At 42.0% G+C, this 27326-nt stretch overlaps 1 protein-coding gene across 3 annotated transcripts in view; it reads left to right on the plus strand.

The window, feature by feature from the left end:
• Nucleotides 1-27326, plus strand: part of tecpr2 (tectonin beta-propeller repeat containing 2) — a 140341-nt gene that overhangs the window by 2644 nt on the left and 110371 nt on the right. For all 3 annotated transcript variants that reach the window (XR_010975680.1, XM_068038960.1, XM_068038961.1), the window contains exons 2-6: nt 10636-10869; nt 11186-11314; nt 13285-13413; nt 15606-15763; nt 25355-25673. Coding sequence is in view for 2 of the 3 variants with exons in the window: in XM_068038960.1 (XP_067895061.1) it covers nt 10651-10869; nt 11186-11314; nt 13285-13413; nt 15606-15763; nt 25355-25673 (954 nt within the window). In the remaining variant the exon portion in view is untranslated. The remainder of the gene's footprint in view (nt 1-10635; nt 10870-11185; nt 11315-13284; nt 13414-15605; nt 15764-25354; nt 25674-27326) is intronic.

The following is a 27326-nucleotide window of genomic DNA, read 5'->3' on the forward strand; positions in this document are numbered from 1 at the left end:
ATGCAGAAAAGGCTCCGATTTGCTATTTTTAAATCGAGGCCTGAGCAATGCTGCCTTCCCCCACCAGGCCAAACTTGCTGGGAGCAGCAGCCAGTGCCAGAAAGCTATGCTTTTGCTACCTGATTTGAATAGCCAGGGAGCCGCTTTCCACCGTTCTTTACATTCGGGAAGTCAGCAAGCAGCTTGTTGATGAGGCCTGGCTGAGCCTCCGTGCAACTACTCCCAAATGGGCATGTTGCTCCTCTTACTGCATTCCTGCCTGGGAGTTAAAATTGAATCTGGGTCGCTGTATCGACATCAGGAGCAAAAGACCCTGTCTAATTTTCTCCACCCAGGGACTGTTTTTCACACACACATGGATACCCAACTTAATCACGAGGATAGAATCAAATCTACGACCTTTGTGGTCTGCATGAGTAATCTGTCCCATCGTATAAACCCTGTTACAACTGAGGCGGGAGCAATGCACTGTCAATTCAGTCCCATCACTCCACCGGTCGCAGCATATTATTAAAGTTTTCCCACCTAACTGGAAAACAGCCAAATTAAATACTTTATTAACTCCCAGAATAAAATACACCAAACCAGTATCTTTGAACAACAACAAATTGACTATTCATTAATAAACTAAGTCTTAAAGACTATTAAGATAAATTTATCTCTAAAGACCTTATAATTTCTTACTTAACCGAATCCCCCATTCTCTCACACGTACATTCAAAAACTATTGGTTAACTGGTTTTTTTAAAAAAAGGGGTTTCTTAGAAATAAAGTAAGGAGCTGGGTTGTGAGTCCTGGTGGGTTATGTTCCTGGTTGATGAGGTGTCCCACAGTAGAATAATCAGATGCCACTTAGAGTCTCCAGGCAAATTCGACAAAACAGTCTTTAATAGATAGGCATTCAAAGTATTTCAGCTGCAGCAGGCGTCACCCAGTTCTTCCAACGAGGAGCACAGCAATAGGTCTAGTTAGATTTTCAAACTGGCAGTCCTTCGGCAGAAACTTCACTAAGAATTCCAGCAAACACTAATAGACAATAGAGAGAGTTACTTCTGTAGCAGAGACTTCTTAGAGTTTCGAAGTAAAATGGATTTTACTACCTCCAACAATGAAAATGTTCTTTCCAGGGTTTTTGTTCCTTCTTGGGCAAACACAGCCTGTGCTCAATATAGATTTTCTCTGCTGAGATATAGACGGCTTCTTTTCAGTAAGCACACTTCGTTGGGTTCTGGATCAGACTGGTTTCAGCCAGTCCCTGCATACAGTCAAATTGAAATATTATAGCACATCTCCTGCTGTTACCTAGGGAACAGGTTGGCTGTGGCATTGTTCTCGATCGAAAAAAAAACTTCTCTCTCTTAAAGGTATGCTCTTTTTAGACAGAGTCTTAAAGGCATACTGTTTTTAAACAGAGGAGAAAAAAATACTTCCGTCACAACTCATTGACCTATAGGGGGAGCAGGTAATTTATCTAATACTCAGTTAGCTGGGAGGCGGTGGCGTAGTGGTATTGTCACTGGACTGGTAACCCAGAGACCCAGGGTATTGATATGGGGACATGGGTTTGAATCCCATCATAGCAGAGGTGGAATTTGAATTCAATTAATAAAAAATCTGGAATTAAAAAGCTAGTCTAATGATGGCCATGAAACCATTTCCGATTGTTGTAAAAACCCATCTAGTTCACTAATGTCCTTTAGGGAAGGAAATCTGCTGTCCTTGTCTGGCCTACGTGTGACTTCAGACCCACAGCAATGTGGTTGACTTGCATGCCCTCTGAAGTGGCCTAGCAAGCCACTCAGTTGTATCTAACCGCTACGAAGTGAGTAAAAAGGAATGAAACCGGACAGACCACCCGGCATCGACCTAGGCACCGGAAATGACCACAGCAAACCGAGCCCTGTTGATCCTGCAAAGTCCTCCTTACTAACATCTGGGGACTTGTGCCAAAGTTGGGAGAGCTGTCCCACAGACTAGTCGAGCAACAGCCTGACATAGACATACTCACGGGATCGTACGTTACAGACAGGACAGACCCAGCAGAGGTGGCGGCACAGAGGTATACAGTAGGGAGGCAGTTGCCCTGGGAGTCCTCAACATCGACTCCAGACCCCATGAAGTCTCATGGCATCAAGTCAAACATGGGCAAGGAAACCTCCTGCTGATTACCTCCTACCGCCCTCCCTCAGCTGATGAATCAGTACACCTCCATGTTGAACAATATTTGGAAGAAGCACTGAGGGTGGCAAGGGCGCAGAATGTACTCTGGGTGGAGGACTTCAATGTCGATCACCATGAATTGCTCGCTAGCGCCACTACTGACCGAGCTGGCCGAGTCCTAAAGGCCATAGTTGGTAGCCTGGGTCTGCGGCAGGTGGTGAGGGAAAAACATGCTTGACCTCGTCCTCGCCAATCTGCCTACTGCAGATGCATCTGTCCATGACTGTATTGGTAGGAATGACCACCACACAGTCCTTGTGGAGATGAAGACCTGCCTTCACATTGAGGATACCGTCCATCATGTTGTGTGGCACTATCACCGTGCCAAATGGGATAAATTTGGAACAGATCTAGCAATGCAAAACTGGGCATCCATGAAGTGCTGTAGGCCATCAGCAGCAGAATTGTATGCAACCACAATCTGTGACCTCATGGCCTGGCATATCCCCCACTCTGCCATTACCATCAAGCCAGGAGACCAACCCTGGTTCAATGAAAGAACAGCACCAGGCATACCTCAAAATGAGATGTCAACCTGGTGAAGCTACAACAGAGGACTACTTGCATGCCAGACAGCGTAAGCAGCATGCAATAGTAGACAGAGCTAAGCAATCCCATAACCAATGGATCAGATCTAAGCTCTGCCACATCCAGCCGTGAATGGTGGTGGACAATTAAACGACTAACTGGAGGAAGTGGTTCCACAAATATCCTCATCCTCAATGATGTGGGAGCCAAGCACATCAGTGCAAAAGATAAGGCAGAAGCATTTGCAACAATCTTCAGCCAGAAGTGCCGAGTTGATGATCCATCTCTGCCTCCTCCTGAAGTCTCCAGCATCACAGATGCCAGACTTCAGCCAATTCGATTCACTCCACGTGACATCAAGAAACGACTGAAGGCATTGGATACTGCAAAGGTTATGGGCCCTGACGATATTTCAGTAATAATACTGAAGTGCTGTGCTCCAGAACTTGTCGCGCCCTTAGCCAAGCTGTTCCACTACAGCCACAACACTGGCATCTACCCTGCAGTGTGGAAAATTGCCCAGGCATGTCCTGTACACAAAAAGCAGGACAAGTCCAACCCAGCCACTTACCGCCCCATCAGTTTACTGTCAATCATGAGTAAAGTGATGGAAGGTGTCATCAACAGTGCCATCAAGCAGCACTTGCTTAGCAATAACCTGCTCAGTGACGCTCAGTTTGTGTTCTGTCAAGGCCGCTCAGCTCCTGACCTCATTACAGCCTTGGTTCAGACATGGACAAAAGAGCTGAATTCAAAAGCTGAGGTGAGAGTGACTGCCCTTGACATCAAGGCAGCATTTGACGATGGCATCAAGGAGCCCTAGCAGAACTGAAATCAATGGGAATCGGGGAAAACTCTCTGGTTGGAGTCATACCTAACACAAAGGAAGATGGTTGTGGTTCTTGGAGGTCGATCAACTTGGCTCCGGGACATCACTGCAGGAGTTCCTTAGGGTAATGTCCTAGGCCCAACCATCTTCAACTGCTTCATCAATGACCTACCTTCAATCATAAGGTCAGAAGTGGGGATGTTCGCTGATGATTGCACAATGCTCAGCACCAGTCGTGACTCCTGAGATACAGAAGCAATCCGTGTAGAAATGTAGCAAGACCTGGACAACATCCAGGCTTGGGCTGATAAGTGGCAATTAACATTTGCACCACATAAGTGCCAATGACCATCTCCAACGAGCGAATCTAACCATCTCCCCTTGACATTCAATGGCATTACCATCGCTGAATCTCCCACTGTCAACATCCTAGGGGCTACCATTGACCAGAAACTGAACTAGAGTAGCCAGATAAATACCATGGCTACAAGAGCAGGTCAGAGCCTCGGAATCCTGCGGCGAGTAACTCGCCTCCTGACTCCCCAAAGCCTGTCCACCATCTACAAGGCACAAATCAGGAGTGTGATGGAATACTCTCTACTTGCCTGGATGGGTGCAGCTCCAACAACACTCAAGAAGCTCGACACTGTCTAGGACAAAGCAGCCCGCTTGATTTACACCTCATCCTTAAACATTCGACTCCCTCTACCGCTGACGCACAGTGGCAGCAGTGTGTGCCATCTACAAGATGCACTGCAGCAACGCACCAAGGCTCCTTTAGACAGCACCTTCCAAACCCGCGAATCTACCAACTAGAAGGACAAGGGCAGCAAGTTCCCCTCCACGTCACACATCGCCCTGTCTTGGAACTATATCGCCGTTCCTTCACTGTCGCTGGGTCAAAATCCTGGAACTCCCTTCCTAACAGCACTGTGGGTGTACCTACCTCACATGGACTACAGCGGTTCAGGAAGGCAGCTCCTTCTCAAGGGCAATTAGGGATGGGCAATAAATGCTGGTCTAGCCAATGATGCCCACATCCCATGAATGAATACAAAAAAAAAATTCAGACAGATGCAACTCTTTCAGTTTTGCATTCTAAACCTGCAGTTCTATATTGATTTTTCCTTTGGTGCTGGAGTTTAAGTTCTGAATAATACTGATGAACTATTTGATCCTTTAATCTTTCTCCTCCCCAAGCTTAACGCAAGAATTTATTTTCATGTGCTTCATAGTACAGTAAAATATGTAATGATAAAAGCAAAAGTCTTTCATGACAGTTTAAAATTCTTAATGGAAGTATTTCTCTAAAGTGGCAAATACGAGATGTCTTTTTGTCTCAATTTGTCTTTTGATTTTCTTTTTTGAAACTGTTTTTAGAGGATGGCATGAGGGTTAACGTTATGGGGAGAGCACTTATCCCTGTCCCAACTTTCTTCCTCCTGATATCTTGGGACAGAATAGTGATTTTATTTTTTATTTATTTATAGATACAGCACTGAAACAGGCCCTTCGGCCCACCGAGTCTGTGCCGACCATTAACCACCCATTTATACTAATCCTACATTAATCCCATATTCTTACCACATCCCCACAATTCCCCTACCTATACTAGGGACAATTTATAATGGCCAATTTACCTATCAACCTGCAAGTCTTTGACTGTGGGAGGAAACCAGAGCACCCAGCGAAAACCCACGCAATCACAGGGAGAACTTGCAAACTCCGCACAGGCAGTCCCCAGAATTGAACCCGGGTCGCTGGAGCTGTGAGGCTGCGGTGCTAACCACTGCGCCACTGTGCTGCCCAAACTGCAATCTGAACACCACGCATTAGATCGCTCGGCCATCCTGATGTACAAGGATGCCTAATCGCAAGCTATTTGACAGTATATTTTCAACATACGTTGAAATATGGGATCAAAGGACAACCGAGCACTACCAGTCTGCAGATTTGCTATTTTTATCCCATAGGGTCTCAATGCCAACAGGAAACGCCTGTTTAGGATTTTTGCCAGGGTTATTCTAATTCTGTATTTGGGCATGTAATGCTGGATTAAATGGCTTGACCCTTGCTAACAGTCCCCTGTGAATCACCTCAATCCAGTGCAATGCAAACATGATTTCCTTCCTTCACTATTGGAGTAGTATCACTTTTGCTTAATGCAACCTGCACAACCCCGAATGATCTCTGTGAATTTCATTAATGAAGTAAGTGGCTGACAGTTGAAGACATTATAGAACAGCCTTTAACTTTCCAAATAGATCTAGCATGTACACTGTAAGGCAAAGTACATTTAGTGCAAAAGTATTTTCTCCCCTGAACAATACATGTTTTGTGCAAATATAGAGAATAAGGAGGAGCAGGGAGTGATTGCTAAAAAGATATTACTCTATTGCACTGATGGATGAAAGAAAGTCTTTTTATCCTCTTTGAGGCATAATGACTTGGAGCTCCCAGTGCACATTCAGAGGTCTCGGGATAACACTGCTGATCATTGAGGAAGATAATATTTCTCAAATTTAGAGAGATTGGGAAATTTAAAGGAATTAAGTACCACAAGGAGGGGAATTACAATTTATAGTGCTCAACTGAGATCTGGACCCATCAGCAGCCTTTAGCAAGGTTGAAGGGGCAGCAGATTAAGGTATGGCAGGCCAGGGACCCATAGGTATGAGTCTGCAGAAGTGATGCTCCAGCCCAGCATTTAGCTTCCCCCTTGATGGCTGCTGATGTCAAGGTGGTGCTGCATGAGTTTCTTGGGAGGAAGTTTCCCTTCTGTACCACTGTACAGCACTGTCCCATAGGCCACAGCACTGCAGCAGCCCTGCATGAAGGTACAGCCATGTTTCAGGCCACTGCTGATGTACAGAGAGATTTGGGTGTTCAGGTCCATTGTTCCCTGAAGGTGGTAACGCAGGTAAATAGAGTGGTCAAGAAGGCATACGGCATGCTTTCCTTCATCGGACGGGGTATTGAGTACAAGGGTTGGCAGGTCATGTTACAGTTGTATAAGACTTTGGATCGGCCACACTTGGAATACTGCGTGCAGTTCTGGTCGCCACATTACCAAAAGGATGTAGATGATTTGGAGAGGGTGCAGAGGAGGTTCACCAGGATGTTGCCTGGTATGGAGGGCGCTAGCTATGAAGAGAGGTTGAGTAGATTAGGATTATTTTCATTAGAAAGACGGAGGTTGAGGGGGGACCTGATTGAGGTGTACAAAATCATGAGAGGTATAGACAGGGTGGATAGCAAGAAGCTTTTTCCCAGAGTGGGGGATTCAAATACTAGGGGTCACGAGTTCAAAGTGAGAGGGTAAAGGTTTAGGGGGGATATGCGTGGAAAGTTTTTTACGCAGAGGGTGGTGGGTGCCTGGAACGCGTTGCCAGCGGAGGTGGTAGACGCGCGCACGATAGCGTCTTTTAAGATGTATCTAGACAGATACATGAATGGGCAGGAAGCAAAGAGATACAGACCCTTCGAAAATAGGTGACATGTTTAGGTAGAGGATCTGGATCGACGCAGGCTTGGAGGGCCGAAGGGCCTGTTCCTGTGCTGTAATTTTCTTTGTTCTTTGTTCATCTCTTAACCGCAAGACACTTCCTTCATGTACACAATCTGGATGAATGCATTGCTTTGCTGTTCTTCCTGCAGTGCTGTCCCTACACCCAATCAAAGCTACCAAAACATAAAGTAAATTATAAACTTATGACAGTCAGTGTTTAAATAGTGTAAATCAGGAAATATTTGATTTCCTTACTTTCACAGATTTTGTATCCACATTTGTAAATATTAGGCCATTGAAATGTTTCACATTCATTCCACAGGTCATGAGTGGTCTGCTAGAAAATTAAAGCTACATAATTTTTCATTAAGCTTATTCTTTAGGAATTGCTTTTCAAAAGTATCCTGTCTTACAGCATATATTCTCATTAAAATCAAACATTTTAGAACAAAGATTTGCCTTTTTGTTTTGTTGCAAAAAGGCGTCTTTAAACAACTCATTTGTCGCACCAGTTAAATCAGTGGGGCCAAACCATTTGATGTCTTTTTTTTTTAATTACAAAAAAGTTGGGTTTCACCAATGCTAACACCAAATATGAAATAAAGCTAGCATTGGCACTATGTGGTAATTGAAATCCGGTTGTTTACTGACCAGCCAATTGTTAGGTCCGTGTGTTCAGAATGCATTGACTCTTCTTTGGCACTGGTAGCCCTCTGGTACCACATCCATCTTTTATGTGTGAGCATGGGCTGTTGCGTATCAGTAGGCTATTCATCTGTGAAGGTTATTACAGTGGGTCAGATCCTGTCCTCACTTCATTTTGTTACGACTGAGGTGGGAGGGGTACACTGTTTTTTTTTCTCTAGTTCCACAGGTTGCAACATATATGTGTACCCAGTTACCGATACGGCCAATTATATACTCTCTTTATTTCAGAATAAAATCCACCAACCAGGTTTCTTTAATAAACAACAAAATTATCAGTTTATTATAAAAGCAAGACGTATTCAGTAAAGATGCAAAGCATTAACACACAGATTGAAATATGAAAGTTCCCTTCTACCTTAGCCCAACACACCTACACAACGATTAAAGAAAAAAATAAAGAAGTTTTCTCTGCAAAGATCTTTTTACAAAAAAGACAAAAAATACTTTGGCCAAATACTTGTTCCTTCTTGAAGGAAAAGGAGAAGATTTGGAATGATATCAGTGTTCCTTTTATTCTGGCGTCCCAAATACACGTATACGGCTATCACTGGGATCTTTCTGGAACAGTTCTTTTCAAGCAGCGTTGAAAATAAGTTTGGCAGGATTTTTAGGAGAAATGTGGCATCAGGGTTTCAGCGATCAGTGTTTCTCAGAGAGGTGGAGAAAAGATGAACTGTTTGAAAAAACAATACCTCCCCAAAACCTGGGGATGAGTGCAACAGTTATAGAAATGAATTAAGTGCAATTGCTCTTAAACATTTTTATTGTGTAGTATTGTCATTTCTATAATATAATCTTAGTCTGCATGCATTTCCTGTCTGAAATAAGCCGCCTTGCTGTATCATAATTTTGTGGCAACTTTTTTCATTGTATATTCTAATGTACATGTTTATAATGGAAATGGCCTATGTAAGCTTACATAGCAGGCTGACCCTCAACTGACTCAAAACACGGCGCAGTGGTTAGCACCGCAGCCTCACAGCTCCAGGGACCCGGGTTCGATTCCGAGTACTGCCTGTGTGGAGTTTGCAAGTTCTCCCTGTGTCTGCGTGGGTTTTCTCCGGGTGCTCCGGTTTCCTCCCACAAGCCAAAAGACTTGCAGGTTGATAGGTAAATTGGCCATTATAAATTGTCACTAGTATAGGTAGGTGGTAGGGAAATATAGGGACAGGTGGGGATGTTTGGTAAGAATATGGGATTAGTGTAGGATTAGTATAAATGGGTGGTTGATGTTCGGCACAGACTTGGTGGGCCGAAGGGCCTGTTTCAGTGCTGTATCTCTAATCTAATCTAAAAAAATCTAATCAATGTCCAAAATGAAACCAACTCTTGACCACCATAAATCTTGACATGTCATTTCCCTGTAAATAACTTCCCCTAGTCACCAAGGCTTTTGTTGTTTACTTAGCTGAAGACATGTGACTTCCAGTAAGTGTTTTTAAACAGAAAGCTCAAGCCCCAAAGTGCTTCTGGTGAACTTTTTTTTTAAAAAAAAAAACAAGTTCTAGCATCTATGGAATCATTTCCGTCCTCATTTGAGACATCCGGGGTTGGGCATCCCTGCCCTTCTGCGAGTTGCAGCAGGCCCATTCTCAGGGTTACGAGCCACGGCCAACGGCGGAAACAACAAATTTTCGGTAGTGATGTTGGAAGAGCTAGAACCTCAACGGACAATGGTTCCTTACAGGCGGAGGATCCTTCGGGAAGAGGACTTGTACTTCCTTTAAAGCACACATGAGGAAGCCAACAGGAAACCTCCTCATGTACTTTTTCCCGAGTCACATTGCTCATTTCTTATGGAAGTTTTTTTTTAAAAAAAGAGGCCTCTTACAAGCAACTGAGGAGGAAAGCACAGGACTGAGAGATGTGGAAAAATGAGCAGAAGACCTGCACTTTGGCAGATCACCACTCCAACTACTATAAAACGGGTATAATAGTCTGCTGCTCAGCTATGGGAGCAATTGGAGCTCTGGCTCCAGATTATTCCTGTGATAGGCTATCCTAACCATGGGGAGCAGTTGTGCTTTGCTCAATATGGTTTGCATTTTAAACACTGGCTTGGTTTACTTGAATAATACAGGAAAGGCTAGTACCTTGCATCATGTTACTGCTTCCAGCCTGAATAAGAATATAGGAACATTATCCTAATCTTGTCTCTCGCCTGCTCTCTTCCATGGGGACTGTGGGATGATCCCTGCCTACAGTATTTCTCAGGAGCTGGGACCTAGAGATTAATTTTTTAAAGTAAAAGTTGCCATCAAATTTTAAGATATTACACTCTTGTGTTGACCCATTGTAACCTTTACTAGTAATGTTTTACTGTAGCTTTATCCCATGGTCATTTTGTGATATTGGCATACTTCGGTACATTTTCTTACTGTATAAGCTGCTTCTAACAAGCTAGTCATTCAGTTAATGTTTTGTCTATTATACGAGGCTTCCTGATATGCGTACTTATACCTTGTATTTTCTTGGTGTAGGTTTCTCTATACTAACATGTCAGGTTTCAGTTGCAGCTATATCATAATGTTGATCTCATTATAGCTGCAGCCAGTAGACCTGTTGTGCTATATCAGATCCAACTATTGACACTTGTGTGCAAGTCCCAAGATGTTCCATAGTTTAACTACTGACAGCAGCTAATTGAAGTGAAATTAACATTCATTATTAGCAATTAAATTACTTTTGAACTTTATTTCCTGGGTTTGGATTTAATAAGTCAGTTATCTGCGACAAATATAAACTTGTCTGGTGTAAGCGGATTGCACTGTGTCTTAAGTCTGTTTGCCTGATGCTAATGAGTATTTCTGATTACGTTTTCCTTTTTTTTCCATTAAAACAGTGTCTTATTGATGCCATGGCATTAGATGTGAACTTCACAACTTTTAAAGAATTCAGTCCATTATATTACTTACTGAATGCTATCCCAGCAAAAGTACAAAAAGGATTTCGAAATGTACTTGTACATCTCACAGCACTTGATGCCAATAAAGACTACATTGCCGTGGGCAGTAATATTGGCATGCTTTATCTTTACTGCAGACGGCTGAACAAGATGACAAAATATAATTTGGAGGTATGTTTGAACATTCACCTGTTGTCGTTGTGTGAATAAAACTGTTGCTTGGGACCAGGTGATGTAGTGGGTTAAATATTAGCTTTTCATCTCAAAATATTGCCAACAATAAAGAATTTAATTATTAGCCAAAAGGATTGAGAATAATGTCCATGATTAGTCAGACCCGCTGTTCTGAGATTCTGGTGTTTTTCTATGGATGTATCCAAATATACCTTGAGTGTATCTTCAAGCTAAATTAGATTGATCAGCCTTGTATATGTTTCATAAAACTTGTGATTGAGTTTCTCACTAAATGCATTTTTTTCTCATTAAGGGTAAAACTGATATTATTAGAGTGGTGAAATTATTGGCCTGCTTTGATGACCTTGTTGCTGTTGGGACAGCTTCAGGAAGGGTGGTACTTTTTCAGCTGGTTTCCCCACTACCTGGAAGAAACAAGCAGGTAAATTAAAGCTTTAGAAGTAACATTTATTTTCTTCACAAGTGAGCAAAATCTTGCTCTTCTGCAGATTTTCTCCTTTTTCAGCAAAGCTAATAGAAGTTATTTTATCAGTTTCTGTAGCCACCAAAGTAGTCTGATACTGTTTCTGTAACCAGCACTGTTTGACACTGTATTGAATGTGCAGTTTAAGCTGGGGAAGAATACATTTTCTCCGATGCTTTTTAAAAATCTTTTGATGGGTTTGTTTCCTCCTAATATTTTCCATTTTTTTCCTCTTTTGGAGGTCTCTTTAAGTTGGATACTACAGCTGAAAGTGCAGTTGGGTTTTCTGCTTCCAGGTCTCTTGCAATGACTGCAGCCTTCAGCTGCTGATAGTGGTTGTATGAGTGCCCTGACTTTCCCTATGTTTTTTTTTCCTCTTCTGTTGCTCCACAGTGAGTTATTAGGTTGTGGGTTCAAACACTGCTGTGGAGCTGGGGGAATGCTGTGGTGTCACAGAAACTGTTTTTCAAATGGCTTGTTAGAAACCAAGGCCTCTGTTCTTGTTCAGGCGATATTGATGATCTAGCACCCTAAGGGAGAATAGGAGAGTCACGTCCGCACATGCTGCTGTGGCCTTTCTTGCAAGGGGATTGGAATATAGGAATTAAGAAGTCTTGCTACATTTGTGCAGGGCTTTGGTGAGACCACATCTGGAATACTATGTGTAGTTTTAGTCTCCATATTTAAGGAAGGACATACTTGCATTGAAGGTAGTACAGCGAAGATTCACTAGGTTGGTCCCTGAGATTAGAGGGTTGTCCTCTGATGAGAGGCTGAGTAAATTTGGCCAATATTTTCTGGAGTTTGGAAGAATGAGGGGTGATCTCATTGAAGCATACAAGATTCTGAAGGGGCTGGTCACATAATCTAAAACATGGTGGAACTGTTTCATGATAAGGGCCGAACATGTAAGACTGAGATGAGGAGAAATTACTTCATGCAAAGGGTTGTGAATCTTTGGGATTCTCTACCCCAGAGGGTTGTGGATGCTCCTTCGTTGGAATACATTTAAGGCTGGGATAGACTGATTTTTGATGTTTCAGGAAATCAAGGGATATGGGAAGCTGGCAGGAAAGTGGAGTTGAAGTCCAAAAATCAGCCATGATTGTGTTGAATGGCAGAGCAGGCTCGATGGGCTATATGGTCTACTGCTGCTCCTATTTCTTGTGTTCAAGACCAGGAAAAAATTATCTCCTAGCACTCTGAGGAAGAATAGGGGAGTAGCTTCCTAACAACACCAGAAAAAATAATCATTGCTGTCAGTGGGATCTCACTGTATGTAAAATGGCTGCTGTATTTGCCTAACCAAGTCATTGTACTTCAGTATAATGCATTGAACTCAACAAGATGTGCTATGCAAATACAAATCTTTATCTGTCATCTTCTAATCAAAACAAATTTCACAATAGCCTGATTCTATAGAAAGCATTCACCATATTGCTACTGTACATTTAATGTTGTAATTTGCATAAGAAAATTAGTTAAACAGATGGCTTTCAGTGGAATGCAACTTTTTTATTCTGTAATCCTCACTAACCAGATTTGCTGGTTATATTCGGTGTCTAGTATTTAGTAAATAGTGGTAACTTTAATTCATGATGTCTAATATGTTTAAGTAAAGAAAATGCACTGATGAATAACTAGCTTTTCAGAATGTTTGTTTGTTTCATCCATGGTCTTCTAAAATTGTAGTCTGTTTTAATTTGTCTGCCAATCGTTTAAGAGTTCAAAATAAAAAGAGCTATCTTGCTGCTTCTGCATTTATTTTCTACAGATTTGAGAAGTAAATTATGAAAAAAAAGCCTCTACATTTTCTGCAATATAGCAGTATAATTTTATTTGGGTATTGATAAAGTTATTGCCCTTCTATTTTGCAGACACCCATTTTTTTTTTTCTTGACTTTTATGAGGTATTTCTTGTTCCACAGTTGCGCCGATTTGATGTGGGTTTTCACAAAAGTAATATTACGGCACTAGCTTGGAGTACTAATGGAATGAAACTGTTCTCTGGGGATGATCAAGGCAAAGTAGTGTATGCTGCTCTGGACTTGGATCAGGTAATGAATCTTAAAATGATAAATTGTGAACAGGTAGGCTTACGTGGGTTTCTGCCGGCTTCTCCGGTTTCCTCCCACAGCCAAGACTTGCAGGTTGATAGATAAATTGGCCATTGTAAATTGCCCCTAGTGTAGTTAGGTGGTAGGAGAATGGTGGGGATGTGGTAGGGAATATGGGATTAATGTAGGATCAGTATAAATGGGTGGTTGTTGGTTGGTGCAGACTCGGTGGGCCGAAGGGCCTGTTTGAGTGCTGTATCTCTCTATGACTCTACTGATAGGATTATAGATTTGTAAATGTATGGCAAATACAACTGTTATAAAACATTGCTTTGGAAATAGGCTACCATTTTGAAGTTGGAGTTATTTTTAAAAAAAAAGATTCTGTTGGATTTTGAAAGAGAAGAACATTTGCAAAATAGTGGCATTATTGGTGTGTACAATTAAAAGAAAGGAAGACCCATTTATGTTCAGTTAGCACATGAAGAATGCTGGCATTTGGCTACTATTGAGGGAGTGATTTGGAGTTGGGGCAATAAATGTCACATGCATGTTCTTGTATATACCCATTTTTTTTTCTGTACTTTTGTCAGTGATTGCCATTAAAGGAGGCCTTTTAGCATATTGGTGAAAATAAGATCTGCTGTGAAATTGCTGCAGCCAACGTCTGGCATTGACCACTGTCATTTGAATCGCAGGTGCCAATATAAATTGGATTCCCTGTGGGTTTATTTTATTTGATACATGACCGTATAACTTGATAGCGAGCTATCTTGCTGATGGTTCATGTTGATTTTGACTATTCGATCTCCATCCTGTACTATGTATCACAGCTGTTCTGTTTTCTCACTGCCAACTGTGCACCACCTATCCTGTTTGGACTGCAAATGTACAAGTACGTGAATGACATATCAGGAAATGTAGCTGGCAACAGTTAAGCTTATGCACAAGAATATTAAAATTTAAGTTTTCAATCTAGGGCACTTGGTATTTTAGTTACTGAAAGTAACTGTATTCAATTTCATTTCCTTTTCAAATGTTTTATTTGAATTTTTAGCATTGATTCTGAAGTTTGTATGGTGTAATTCTACTGGTGAAATTTTGTGGAGTTTTCTCATGTCGATTTGAATATGTAAAAAGAATACACGATTATTTTATAAGCATATGCAATAGCCTTTTGATGAACAAAGGATGAGCTAATATTCTGGCAGTGTTCTTCAGTAATGAAGAATGAACAACATTGACCGTAAGAGTTGTTATGATCCTGTAGTTTTTTTTCCGGGAAATATCTCTGGTGTCTTTAAGACAGCAAAGGATCAGTGCTTCTTTGAGAACAAGCAGGCCTCAGGAGTTACCGAGAAGTTGCATTCTCATTGCCTTGAATACAGCCATTCGGAGACTGCGATTCAAAGGGTGCATTCTCGTTGCCTTGGATACAGCCACTTGGCCTGAGCATCGATAGAAACATTTGTTATAATTCAATTTTGAACTGGCTTATAGTGCAAACAGACTGTTCTAACAGAGGGCACAGACAGACAGCTGTGTGTTAGCACCTGAATGGAGATCTCTGATAATTTAAACTGAAGGAAGGGAAGTTAGACTGTGACAATATTTTATCCCTCAAAAAAATTCTAAAGCCAAATTGATTCATTTAAAAGTGTTTGCGAGTCGTTAATTGTTGAAATTCATTGCTGGAAAAGGAAAGCATCACTTACTGCTGGAATTAGACTACGGACTGTCCTACTGTTGAACTTTTTTCCCCAATCAGACGGCTATGAGGACTTCAAGCAACATTGGACTGTAAATTTGCAAGGATTCTAATTTTTTCTATTTTAAATTTTGTTCATGTCATCTTAGTGTTTAAGAATTTAGTTTTTCTAATTAAACAGTTAATTTGTTGATTTAAAGACAGCTGGTTTAGTTAGCCTCATTCAGGGGTTAATAGATGGTGCAATTTGGCTAGGTCGGTCTTTAATTTGGAAAGTTTAAAATGATATGTTGGCGATCTGTGGAAGGACGGGATTGAATTAACAGTGCGTTTCTCCCACCACAATCATAATCGTATATTTTGATTGGGGGCTTTGACTGGAGCGGTCGGTCATAGCAGAGTTAAAATATGTTCATTAAACTGTTTGAATTAGGATGTGGTTTCTGTCCTTTGTATTTAACTGTTGTGTTCTGTTTTCTTGTAGGGTGTTTGTACTCCCAGTGTGATATTGGAAGAGTCATCTCCAATAGTACAGTTGGACTATACTCAAAAAGTTCTGCTAGTTTCAACTTGCCTGCGCTCTCTTCTTCTTTATACTGAGCAGAACATTATCAAACAGATTGGAACCCAACCAAGAAAAAGGTAAGTGCACTAAGTCTTAAATCAACAATCAAATTGCTTGAGTCTTCTGAGTTATCAAAATCGTAATATTGCTCACTTAGACTTCTTAACTCTTCCATGGTTGTGATACTGTCTTGATCATGAGTATAAAAAATATTGTAACTGTTTTAAATGTAATATTCAATGGCCATCCAGCTAGCTCAGTGGCAAAATCATTTTGTGCTATATTCGAGTTGTACCATTAAGGAAAATCTGAGAGTCTTGCTCTACTGATCGCAGTCAGGACTATAGTTCGTTTTAGTCTGGAGAGGAAAAATTCAGTTCCTGATTGTCGTCATCCAGTGAACCTTGTTGGTAATTGTAGGGAGAGGACTGGAGTCAATTGTAATGCCTCTGGTAGTTGAAAAGCCTGAAGATATTTTGCTATCCAGGCTTATAAAGTGCTAACGGATAGGGACTGCAGTGCCGCTGGAACATTAAGTCCCTGCCCTCTGGGAGTTGAGCGAAAACTGTAAGAAGGAAATAGAACAAAGAAAATTACAGCACAGGAACAGGCCCTTCGGCCCTCCAAGCCTGCGCCGATCCAGATCCTCTATCTAAACATGTCGCCTATTTTCTAAGGGTCTGTATCTCTTTGCTTCCTGCCCATTCATGTATCTGTCTAGATACATCTTAAAAGACTCCATCGTGTTCGCATCTACCACCTCCGCTGGCAACGCGTTCCAGGCACCCACCACCCTCTGCGTAAAGAACTTTCCACGCATACCCCCACTAAACTTTCCCCCCCTCACTTTGAACTCGTGACCCCTAGTATTTGAATCCCCCACTCTGGGGGGAAAAAGCTTCTTGCTATCCACCCTGTCTATACCTCTCATGATTTTGTACACCTCAATCAGGTCCCCCCTCAACCTCCGTCTTTCTAATGAAAATAATCCTAATCTACTCAACCTCTCTTCATAGCTAGCGCCCTCCATACCAGGCAACATCCTGGTGAACCTCCTCTGCACCCTCTCCAAAGCATCTACATCCTTTTGGTAATGTGGCGACCAGAACTGCACGCAGTATTCCAAATGTGGCCGAACCAAAGTCCAAAACAACTGTAACATGACCTGCCAACCCTTGTACTCAATACCCCGTCCGATGAAGGAAAGCATGCCGTATGCCTTCTTGACCACTCTATTTACCTGCGTTGCCACCTTCAGGGAACAATGGACCTGAACACACACATCTCTCTGTACATCAATTTTCCCCAGGACTTTTCCATTTACTGAATAGTTCACTCTTGAATTGGATTTTCCAAAATGCATCACCTTGCATTTTCCCTGATTGAACTCCATCTGCCATTTCTCTGCCCAACTCTCCAATCTATCTATATTCTGCTGTATTCTCTGACAGTCCCCTTCACTATCTGCTACTCCACCAATCTTAGTGTCGTCTGCAAACTTGCTAATCAGACCACCTACACTTTCCTCCAAATCATTTATGTATATCACAAACAACAGTGGTCCCAGCACGGATCCCTGTGGAACGCCACTGGTCACACGTCTCCATTTTGAGAAACTCCCTTCCACTGCTACTCTCTGTCTCCTGTTGCCCAGCCAGTTCTTTACCCATCTAGCTAGTACACCCTGGATCCCGTGCGACTTCACTTTCTCCATCAGCCTACCATGGGGAACCTTATCAAAACACCTTACTGAAGTCCATGTATATGACATCTACAGCCCTTCCCTCATCAATCAACTTTGTCACTTCCTCAAAGAATTCTATTAAATTGGTAAGACATGACCTTCCCTGCACAAAACCATGTTGCCTATCACTGATGAGCCCATTTTCTTCCAAATGGGAATAGATCCTATCCCTCAGTATCTTCTCCAGCAGCTTCCCTACCACTGACGTCAGGCTCACCGGTCTATAATTACCTGGATTATCCCTGCTACCCTTCTTAAACAAGGGGACAACATTAGCAATTCTCCAGTCCTCCGGGACCTCACCCGTGTTTAAGGATGCTGCAAAGATATCTGTTAAGGCCCCAGCTATTTTCTCTCTCGCTTCCCTCAGTAACCTGGGATAGATCCCATCCGGACCTGGGGACTTGTCCACCTTAATGCCTTTTAGAATACCCAACACTTCCTCCCTCCTTATGCCGACTTGACCTAGAGTAATCAAACATCTGTCCCTAACCTCAACATCCGTCATGTCCCTCTCCTCGGTGAATACCGATGCAAAGTACTCGTTTAGAATCTCACCCATTTTCTCTGACTCCACGCATAACTTTCCTCCTTTTGTCCTTGAGTGGGCCAATCCTTTCTCTAGTTACCCTCTTGCTCCTTATATATGAATAAAAGGCTTTGGGATTTTCCTTAACCCTGTTTGCTAAAGATATTTCATGACCCCTTTTGGCCCTCTTAATTCCTCGTTTCAGATTGGTCCTACATTCCCGATATTCTTCCAAAGCTTCGTCTTTCTTCAGCCGCCTAGACCTTATGTATGCTTCCTTTTTCCTCTTAGCTAGTCTCACAATTTCACCTGTCATCCATGGTTCCCTAATCTTGCCATTTCTATCCCTCATTTTCACAGGAACATGTCTCTCCTGCACTCTAATCAACCTCTCTTTAAAAGCCTCCCACATATCAAATGTGGATTTACCTTCAAACAGCTGCTCCCAATCTACATTCCCCAGCTCCTGCCGAATTTTGGTATAGTTGGCCTTCCCCCAATTTAGCACTCTTCCTTTAGGACCACTCTCGTCTTTGTCCATGAATATTCTAAAACTTACGGAATTGTGATCACTATTCCCAAAGTAGTCCCCTACTGAAACTTCAACCACCTGTCCGGGCTCATTCCCCAACACCAGGTCCAGTATGGCCCCTTCCCGAGTTGGACTATTTACATACTGCTCTAGAAAACCCTCCTGGATGCTCCTTACAAATTCAGCTCCATCTAGACCTCTAACACTAAGTGAATCCCAGTCAATGTTGGGAAAATTAAAATCTCCTATCATCACCACCCTGTTGCTCCTACATCTTTCCATAATCTGTTTACATATTTGTACCTCTATCTCACGCTCGCTGTTGGGAGGCCTGTAGTACAGCCCCAACATTGTTACCGCACCCTTCCTATTTCTGAGTTCTGCCCATATTGCCTCACAGCTCGAGTCCTCCATAGTGCCCTCCTTCAGCACAGCTGTGATATCCTCTTTGACCAGTAATGCAACTCCTCCACCCCTTTTACCTCCCTCTCTATCCCGCCTGAAGCATCGATATCCTGGGATATTTAGTTGCCAATCATGCCCTTCCCTTAACCAAGTCTCGGTAATAGCAATAACATCATACTCCCAGGTACTAATCCAAGCCCTAAGTTTATCTGCCTTACCTACTACACTTCTTGCATTAAAACAAATGCACCTCAGACCACCAGTCCCTTTTGCTTTCATCATCTGCTCCCTGCCTACTCTTCCCCTTAGTCACACTGACTTCATTATCTAGTTCCTTACAGGCTTTAGTTACTACCTCCTTACTGTCCACTGACGACCTCATTTGGTTCCCAACCCCCTGCCACATTAGTTTAAACCCTGCCCAACAGCGTTAGCAAAAGCACCCCCGAGGACATTGGTTCCAGTCCGGCCCAGGTGTAGACCGTCCAATTTGTAATAGTCCCACCTCCCCCAGAACCGGTCCCAATGTCCCAAAAATCTGAACCCCTCCCTCCTGCACCATCTCTCAAGCCACGCATTCATCCTGACTATTCTTTCATTTCTACTCTGACTATCACGTGGCACTGGTAGCAATCCTGAGATTACTACCTCCTGAGGTCCTACTTTTTAACTTGGCTCCTAACTCCCTAAATTCTGCTTGTAGGACCTCATCCCGTTTTTTACCTATATCTTTGGTGCCTATGTGCACAATGACAACTGGCTGTTCACCCTCCCCCTTCAGAATGTTCTGCAGCCGATGTGAGACATCCCTGACCCGTGCACCTGGGAGGCAACATACCATTCGAGAGTCTCGTTTTCGACCACCGAACCGCCTATCTACTCCCCTTACAATCGAATCCCCTATGACTATAGCCCTTCCACTCTTTTTGCCGCACTTCTGAACAGCAGAGCCAGCCACGGTGCCATGAACCTAGCTACTGCTGCCTTCCCCTGGTGAGCCATCTCCCTCAAAGGTATCCAAAACGGTATACCTGTTGTGGAGGGAGATGACCGCAGGGGGCACCTGCGCTGCCTTCCTGCTCTTTCTCTGCCTTTTGGTCACCCATTCCCTTTCTCCCTCAGCAATCCTAATCTGCGGTGTGACCAATTCGCTAAACGTGCTATCCACGACCTCCTCAGCATCGCGGATGCTCCAAAGTGAGTCCATCCGCAGCTCCAGAGCCGTCATGTGGTCTTAACAAGAGCTGCAGCTGGACACACTTCCTGCACATGAAGGAGTCAGGGAAATCAGCCGTGTCCCTGAACTCCCACATTGAGCAAGAGGAGCATAACACAGGTCTGAGATCTTTTGCCATTTTTAATCTTAAGCTTAACTTAGTCTGAAACTTAGAAAAAATGAAAAAGGAACGAAAAGATTTTACCAATCACACGATTTAAAAAAAAAAGTAGAAAAAGCCTTACCTTATCTACACCACCGAGTCCTTTTTTTTTTTGGTTAGAGGAGGAGGGTGGGTGGGAGACACTACATGTGTAGTTTCTCGGGTTCCGAAAAGGCCCAAATATATATGGTTTTACTTACCCAGCAGCCCCTTGGTCCGCCGAAAACAAAAGGGAGTTAAGTTTAAGCTGAAACTGACCTTCCCAGCTGCTCACTCGCTCGCACTGTCTGCTCCCAAAATATAATGCAAATGTCTTTAATTTTTTTTAAAAGAAGTATATAGAAATGAAGGCAGTTATCCGCAGTGTATAGAAACACTCTGCAAAAAAAATAAAATAAATTGCCGGAGCCAGAATGTCTGCAAGTTCTTAATTTAACTTGCCACAAATGAAGTGAAGATTGTGATCTCCAGCCTGAATAATAATCAACCTTTTGAATGAACTCACCTTCACATCTGCAATAATTTTATGACCTAAAGGATTGCAGCTCCATCCCAGCAGCATCATAATACCTTTTTGTAGTGTGGCATAATGCATCTGTCCTCCTTCCAAAAAAAAAGTATACCGTCTAATTTACTGCGAGCAATAGCATAGGATATTTGCTATCAAAAGTCTTGCGTGTGAAGGACAAAAAAACGTAGGGTGTGGCTGATGTCTGCAAGGCCAAAAAAAAATACACCTGAAATAGCCCCAAAGACTCTATCCTTTTCATTGTAGAGGCTTGTGCTGCTTTGTGACACAAATTTCAACTGTAGGCATTGTGGGTGTCTTGAAACCAGGAAACTCTGATGTATGTGCCATAACAACATGGAACAGGCATGTCAGTGTGCAGTCACCAGGAACTGTTAAATGATTGCTGTTGACGTTTAATCCAAATTTGTTCTCCATTTTAGTAGTTTATTTGGTTTTACTCTGAGAGTCTGTGAAATTGGTGTACCTCTGTTCAATTTGGAGTAGAGCATTGAATTGGAGGTATTTTAGAACATTAGAACATTACAGCGCAGTACAGGCCCTTCGGCCCTCGATGTTGCGCCGACCTGTGAAACCATCTGACCTACATTATTCCATTTTCATCCATATGTCTATCCAATGACCACTTAAATGCCCTTAAAGTTGGCGAGTCTACTACTGTTGCAGGCAGGGCGTTCCACGCCCCTACTACTCTCTGCGTAAAGAAACTACCTCTAACATCTGTCCTATATCTATCACCCCTCAACTTAAAGCTATGTCCCCTCGTGTTTGCCATCACCATCCGAGGAAAAAGACTCTCACTATCCACCCTATCTAACCCTCTGATTATCTTATATGTCTCTATTAAGTCACCTCTCCTCCTTCTCTCCAACGAAAACAACCTCAAGTCCCTCAGCCTTTCCCCGTAAGACCTTCCCTCCATACCAGGCAACATCCTAGTAAATCTCCTCTGCACTCTTTCCAAAGCTTCCACATCCTTCCTATAATGCGGTGACCAGAACTGCACGCAATACTCCAGGTGCGGCCTCACCAGAGTTTTGTACAGCTGCAGCATGACCTCGTGGCTCTGAAACTCGATACCCCTACTAATAAAAACTAACACACCATATGTCTTCTTAACAGCCCTATTAACCTGGGTAGCAACTTTCAGGGATTTATGTACCTGGACACCAAGATCTCTCTGCTCATCTACACTACCAAGAATCTTCCCATTAGCCCAGTACTCTGCATTCCTGTTACTCCTTCCAAAGTGAATCACCTCACACTTTTCCGCATTAAACTCCATTTGCCATCTCTCAGCCCAGCTCTGCAGCCTATCTGTGTCCCTCTGTACCCTACAACATCCTTCGGCACTATCCACAACTCCACCGACCTTCGTGTCATCCGCAAATTTACTAACCCACCCTTCTACACCCTCATCCAGGTCATTTATAAAAATGACAAACAGCAGTGGCCCCAAAACAGATCCTTGCGGTACACCACTAGTAACTAAACTCCAGGATGAACATTTGCCATCAACCACCACCCTCTGTCTTCTTTCAGCTAGCCAATTTCTGATCCAAAGCTCTAAATCACCTTCAACCCCATACTTCCGTATTTTCTGCAATAGCCTACCATGGGGAACCTTATCAAACGCCCTACTGAAATCCATATACACCTCATCCACCTGTTTGGTCACCTTCTCAAAAAAACTCAATAAGGTTTGTGAGGCACGACCTACCCTTCACAAAACCGTGCTGACTATCGCTAATGAACTTATTCTTTTCAAGATGATTATAAATCCTATCTCTTATAACCTTTTCCAACATTTTACCCACAAGTAAGGCTCACAGGTCTATAATTACCAGGGCTGTCTCTACTCCCCTTCTTGAACAAGGGGACAACATTTGCTATCCTCCAGTCTTCCGGCACTATTCCTGTCGACAATGATGATATAAAGATCAAGGACAAAGGCTCTGCAATCTCCTCCCTGGCTTCCCAGAGAATCCTAGGATAAATCCCATCTGGCCCAGGGGATTTATCTATTTTCACACTTTCCAAAATTGCTAACACCTCCTCCTTGTGAACCTCAATCCCATCTAGGGAATCTCAGTATTCTCCTCGACAACATTTTTTTTCTCTACTGTAAATACTGACGAAAAATATTCATTTAATATATAAAATATTCATTTATTACTGAACTTTACTTCTCTACCTCAAAAATTATCTAGCTATCTTGCACAACATATGTAAGTTTACTCACTCCATGGGCATACCATTGGGTGCTTTGCTGGCTCTTTGTGAGGTCAAGGATGAGGGGAATTCTGCCAGCAGCAGCAGAGGCAATTATTTCTCCATCATATAGAGTGTAGTTCACCTGGATCTATTCCAGGATATGATTATAGACCAAAACAGTTTACTTTGAATACCAGCGGAGTTATGTCTCAGGAGATTAGGATTTGCCAAGAAGACAGTAATAGATCTGGTCGCTTGTTGCAAGAAGATTTTCAAGCTAGCTCCTGGACTCTGCTGATGGTGATAAGATGACTAATGCCTAAATTTTTTTTGTACTGCTGGCTTCTTTAAAAGAGACATTTGCCAAATAAATCAGTATGAAATGCAGTTGTTTGAGTCAGAAGTGTGTGTGTATTGCAGCGTTACCATTGCAAAGCCTTAAGTGCATCTTCAGACTTAATTACAGTGCTAAGCCTCTTGAAAGTGTTGAATTTCTTTCTCATTTGAGAGGACAATCTCTTAATTGCATTTTCTTCCTCAGTCACCTCTTCTGTCAATGTAGCTCACTGAGGAAGGTGACCATCCATCTATGAAAGTGGCTAATTTCCAGGGTCTCCCTTAACACCACCTCTGGAACATTCCTCGTATCTCTCTACCTCTTTTTTTCCCGCTTCCCCATTCATTTATTGTTAGACTATTTCCTCAAGACTTACAGCAGTAACATGACCACAAGTGCTTTTCCCATAGCAGGAAGAGCAAGTATAGCTTTAAGATGCTGCTCTTGCACTTTTAAGGCTCTGCCCAGAAAATCCACATCCGCCAACATCTCCTGTTCTCCCAGCGCATGTTGCAAGTTGCACTGGGAGGACATCGGCCATGTGTTAATGAAGGAATCCCAGAAATATAACAGACTTGCAAGGCTACGGGGATCGAGCTAGGGAGTGGGACTGAATGCATAGCTCCATGGAGAGCCGGTGTGGACTCAATGGGCCAAATGGCCTCCTTCTGTGCCATTAATGACTCTATGACTCAAAAATAAAACACATGGAGGCTTCTTCTGTGCATTAATGGTGCAAATTGTCCTGTGCCAGTAGTGCGCTGAGAGCAGCATTTGAGTCCATAATTGGTTCGCAGGAAATTTGAACCAATCAGAAAACACTCTGATTACATTTGACTTTGAGCAAACCAGTTTCAAACGTTTTGCAAGCATCTTTCAGGAGTCAAGTTCCTTCCTCACACACCTCAGTGCATGGCTAACAACTACAATTTATAATCCAAAGCAAACCACTCAAAACTTGTTGGAATTGTATCACATTTATCTGAGCTTGTCCCTGTCTCCACAGGCCTGTGTTTCTCTCTGGCTGGAGATCACAACCTTGATTTTTGAGGCTTTCTCCAATCATTCTCCCTCATCCTGCATATGCATGACGATTCTGTCCCTCAGCACCATGTATGCTTTGTGCCCCTCACTACTTTTCTCATGCTGCAAGATTATATGCTCCTTTTCCTCCTTCATTTCATCAAATCTTCCAGCATCCACATCATTGTCAGTCAGAAATCCTGCTCTTATTACTACAGAATGCTTTTTTCCTCCAGTTATGTATTTTTGTTTTGCAATGAAGCTCCATTGATTTCATCCTGTTTCATTTCGCTCTGGATGAAAGGAATAGGATAACTTTAAGTTCATGCATCATGTCATTCTGTTGCACCCTAGCCCTCATTAGTTGTCCGTCCAAATCCCATTCGGATTGTTCCAACTCCAGTTCTTCTGAATTTCTCCCTGGCTGCATCCCTTGCTGCAGGTCAACTGCATAACTTCTGACCCACTGTGGGCATTGCCATGGATTGTGTGTGGGTGTGTTTTTTTTATTTTGTAGAGTAAATTTTTTTATTGTATTTCTATAATAGTGGTAAAGGATCAGGTGAATCGGTACTTGTACATTTTTGGAGGTTGCTTTAAGATTTCCCAAAGGCACTTGAAATGGATTTTTCCTCTCCTTTCAAGGTGTTTCACCAATATATTGAAAATTCTCTGAGTAATAATGTGGGCAAACAATTTGATCTATTCAAGCTAAAGATATGAATTGCATGGAAATGTGCAGCTCAATTTTTTCTTAGTAATACCATAATTATCAGCAAATGTATTCTTAATTAGTTGTTGATATAGAATGCTACATTTCTTGCTAAAGTGCAAATTCTGTATTAATATTGAAAATTAGCTGTTTATGTTAGAAAACTAAAATTTTATATGGAAAATTTGATTTTTTTTTTTAGAAGATTCATTTTATACTCACATGAAAACATCTTTAAATATCTTTAATCTCCCATGTCTCTAGTGCTGGCACATTTGGAGCCTGTTTCATACCAGGCCTCTGTAAACAAACTGATGTGAATTTGTATGCTTCAAGACCTGGACTTCGGCTGTGGAAATCAGATATACAAGGGGTTGTTCAGTCAACTTTCATTTTAAAGAATGTATTTACTAGTGGAGTGAAGCCTTTTGAACTATTGCCTCGAGCGAGTTCAGCAACAGCAAGCAAAGGTGTTATTAAGCCAACTGAGAGAAACCTTGGGCTCGTGAAGTGCTTCCTACATGATGGATGGGTGCTGAGCTGGAATAAGATTAGTATTTATGTGATGGACGCAGTCAACCAGGTATGCAAAAGGCAAAGCTGGTATAATCTAAGCAGCTGCATTTCTGTTTACATGAATTATAAGTTGCTCACTAGTGTTAATCAACATTAGTATTGATCAGTTCTCATTCTGTGTATGTGAAAATATGTTTTAAGGTAACGTAATTCTTGTTGGGTACTAGTTGAAGAAAATTAACATGATTCCAAGTTGAGAGATTTTATGCAGCTCTTTGTAACTACAATATGCAAGACAGGCTTTACTTTGAAGTTCTAAGTATGGTTAGTAAACTGATTAATGCTGCATTAAAGAAGAATTCTGTGCAGAGAATTTTCAGTATAAGGTGTTCTCTCCTTACTTCTCTTTACCAACCCCACTCACGAAGATTTCAAGATTTTCCTGCCTTGCTGTTAATTGAACTCCTGTTTATAATAAATTGCAGACTGGCATGTGTAATAAGCAAGTATAACTGCACTTGTAATTTTATGATATAAGCTTCATTTGAATAGTTATACCTGCCTGGGAAAAGGTGTTCCCTCTTTTCTAGAACTGACTTCTTGCTAGTCAACTATAAGTGCACATTGAAGCAAGCAAACAAAATTGCTGATGAAAGTATAGTAAAAAATAGAGAGTAATTTCAAATAAGATTTCTTGTACAGAAGCTAGTGATGCTTATGAAGGTGTGTTAAAATGATCCATTTTATTTTGGAAGAATTTTTTTTTTAAATGGCTAGGTGAACTAACAATTTAAAGATTAAAATTGTTTATTACTTCAACATCTTAAATTTTTTTAAAAAGCTATAACTGTTCCATGTTGCAGGAAAAATGCAGACATTTCTCCACATTATGGCAGGTGCAGAACTCTCCTTCCTTCAGCTCCCTTCTGCTGTGCAGAAGGTGACAATGACAGAGGATCAAGTGACATTTTGATTATTAAATTGAAAATCTTGCTACATTTACATGAAAAGGATATAAATTTAAAACTTTTGTTATAAATGCCTATGTCCACATTTTGCAACTGCTTATGTAAACTTGTCGCAGTGATTAAACCATCCTGCCAATGTAGACACAGTAGGAGGGTATAATTAATGTGACAAGTTTACAAAGGTAGTTCTCATTAAAAACTTTGACGTGAATTTATAATGGCATACAAAATTAAGCACAGAACATATGATTTTAAAATGGGGACTCGAACATCTGCACTGCCTAATCCAATTATCCATCTAAGTCCATTTCATCTGAAGAGTACGATTGGTCTTGACTCCCATGTGCAGAACCAGGTGAAGTTGACTGACTAGTAATATGCTACATATGCAAGGTCTTAAATATATTTCCTAGTGTTGCAATTTTATGTGAACATTCATAATGGTTAAAATGCTAAATAAACCCTTTGTAATGCTTGGTTGGCATCCTTCCATCTATAAAAGATGATGGACACGCAGCAAATCCATTTAGGTGGGGTGTCTTCTCTTGGTGCACCTTTGCTGATGGCTGTGAAGGAAAATCCTTGAGAGGCAAATTCTGCCACAAGTACTGCACGTGAAGCTGCCAAGTGATGTTCTGAGTTGTTGTTTTTGACATTGGCGCCTTTTGTCAAGCTGCCTTAGCAACTGGTCATCGTGGTAGTGCACATCAGTCCACAGGATTTGTTGCCATTTCCCTCTTTCGCCAGCTAGT

The sequence above is a fragment of the Heterodontus francisci genome, chromosome 9, assembly GCF_036365525.1.
Source record: "Heterodontus francisci isolate sHetFra1 chromosome 9, sHetFra1.hap1, whole genome shotgun sequence".
Lineage (NCBI taxonomy): Eukaryota > Metazoa > Chordata > Chondrichthyes > Heterodontiformes > Heterodontidae > Heterodontus > Heterodontus francisci.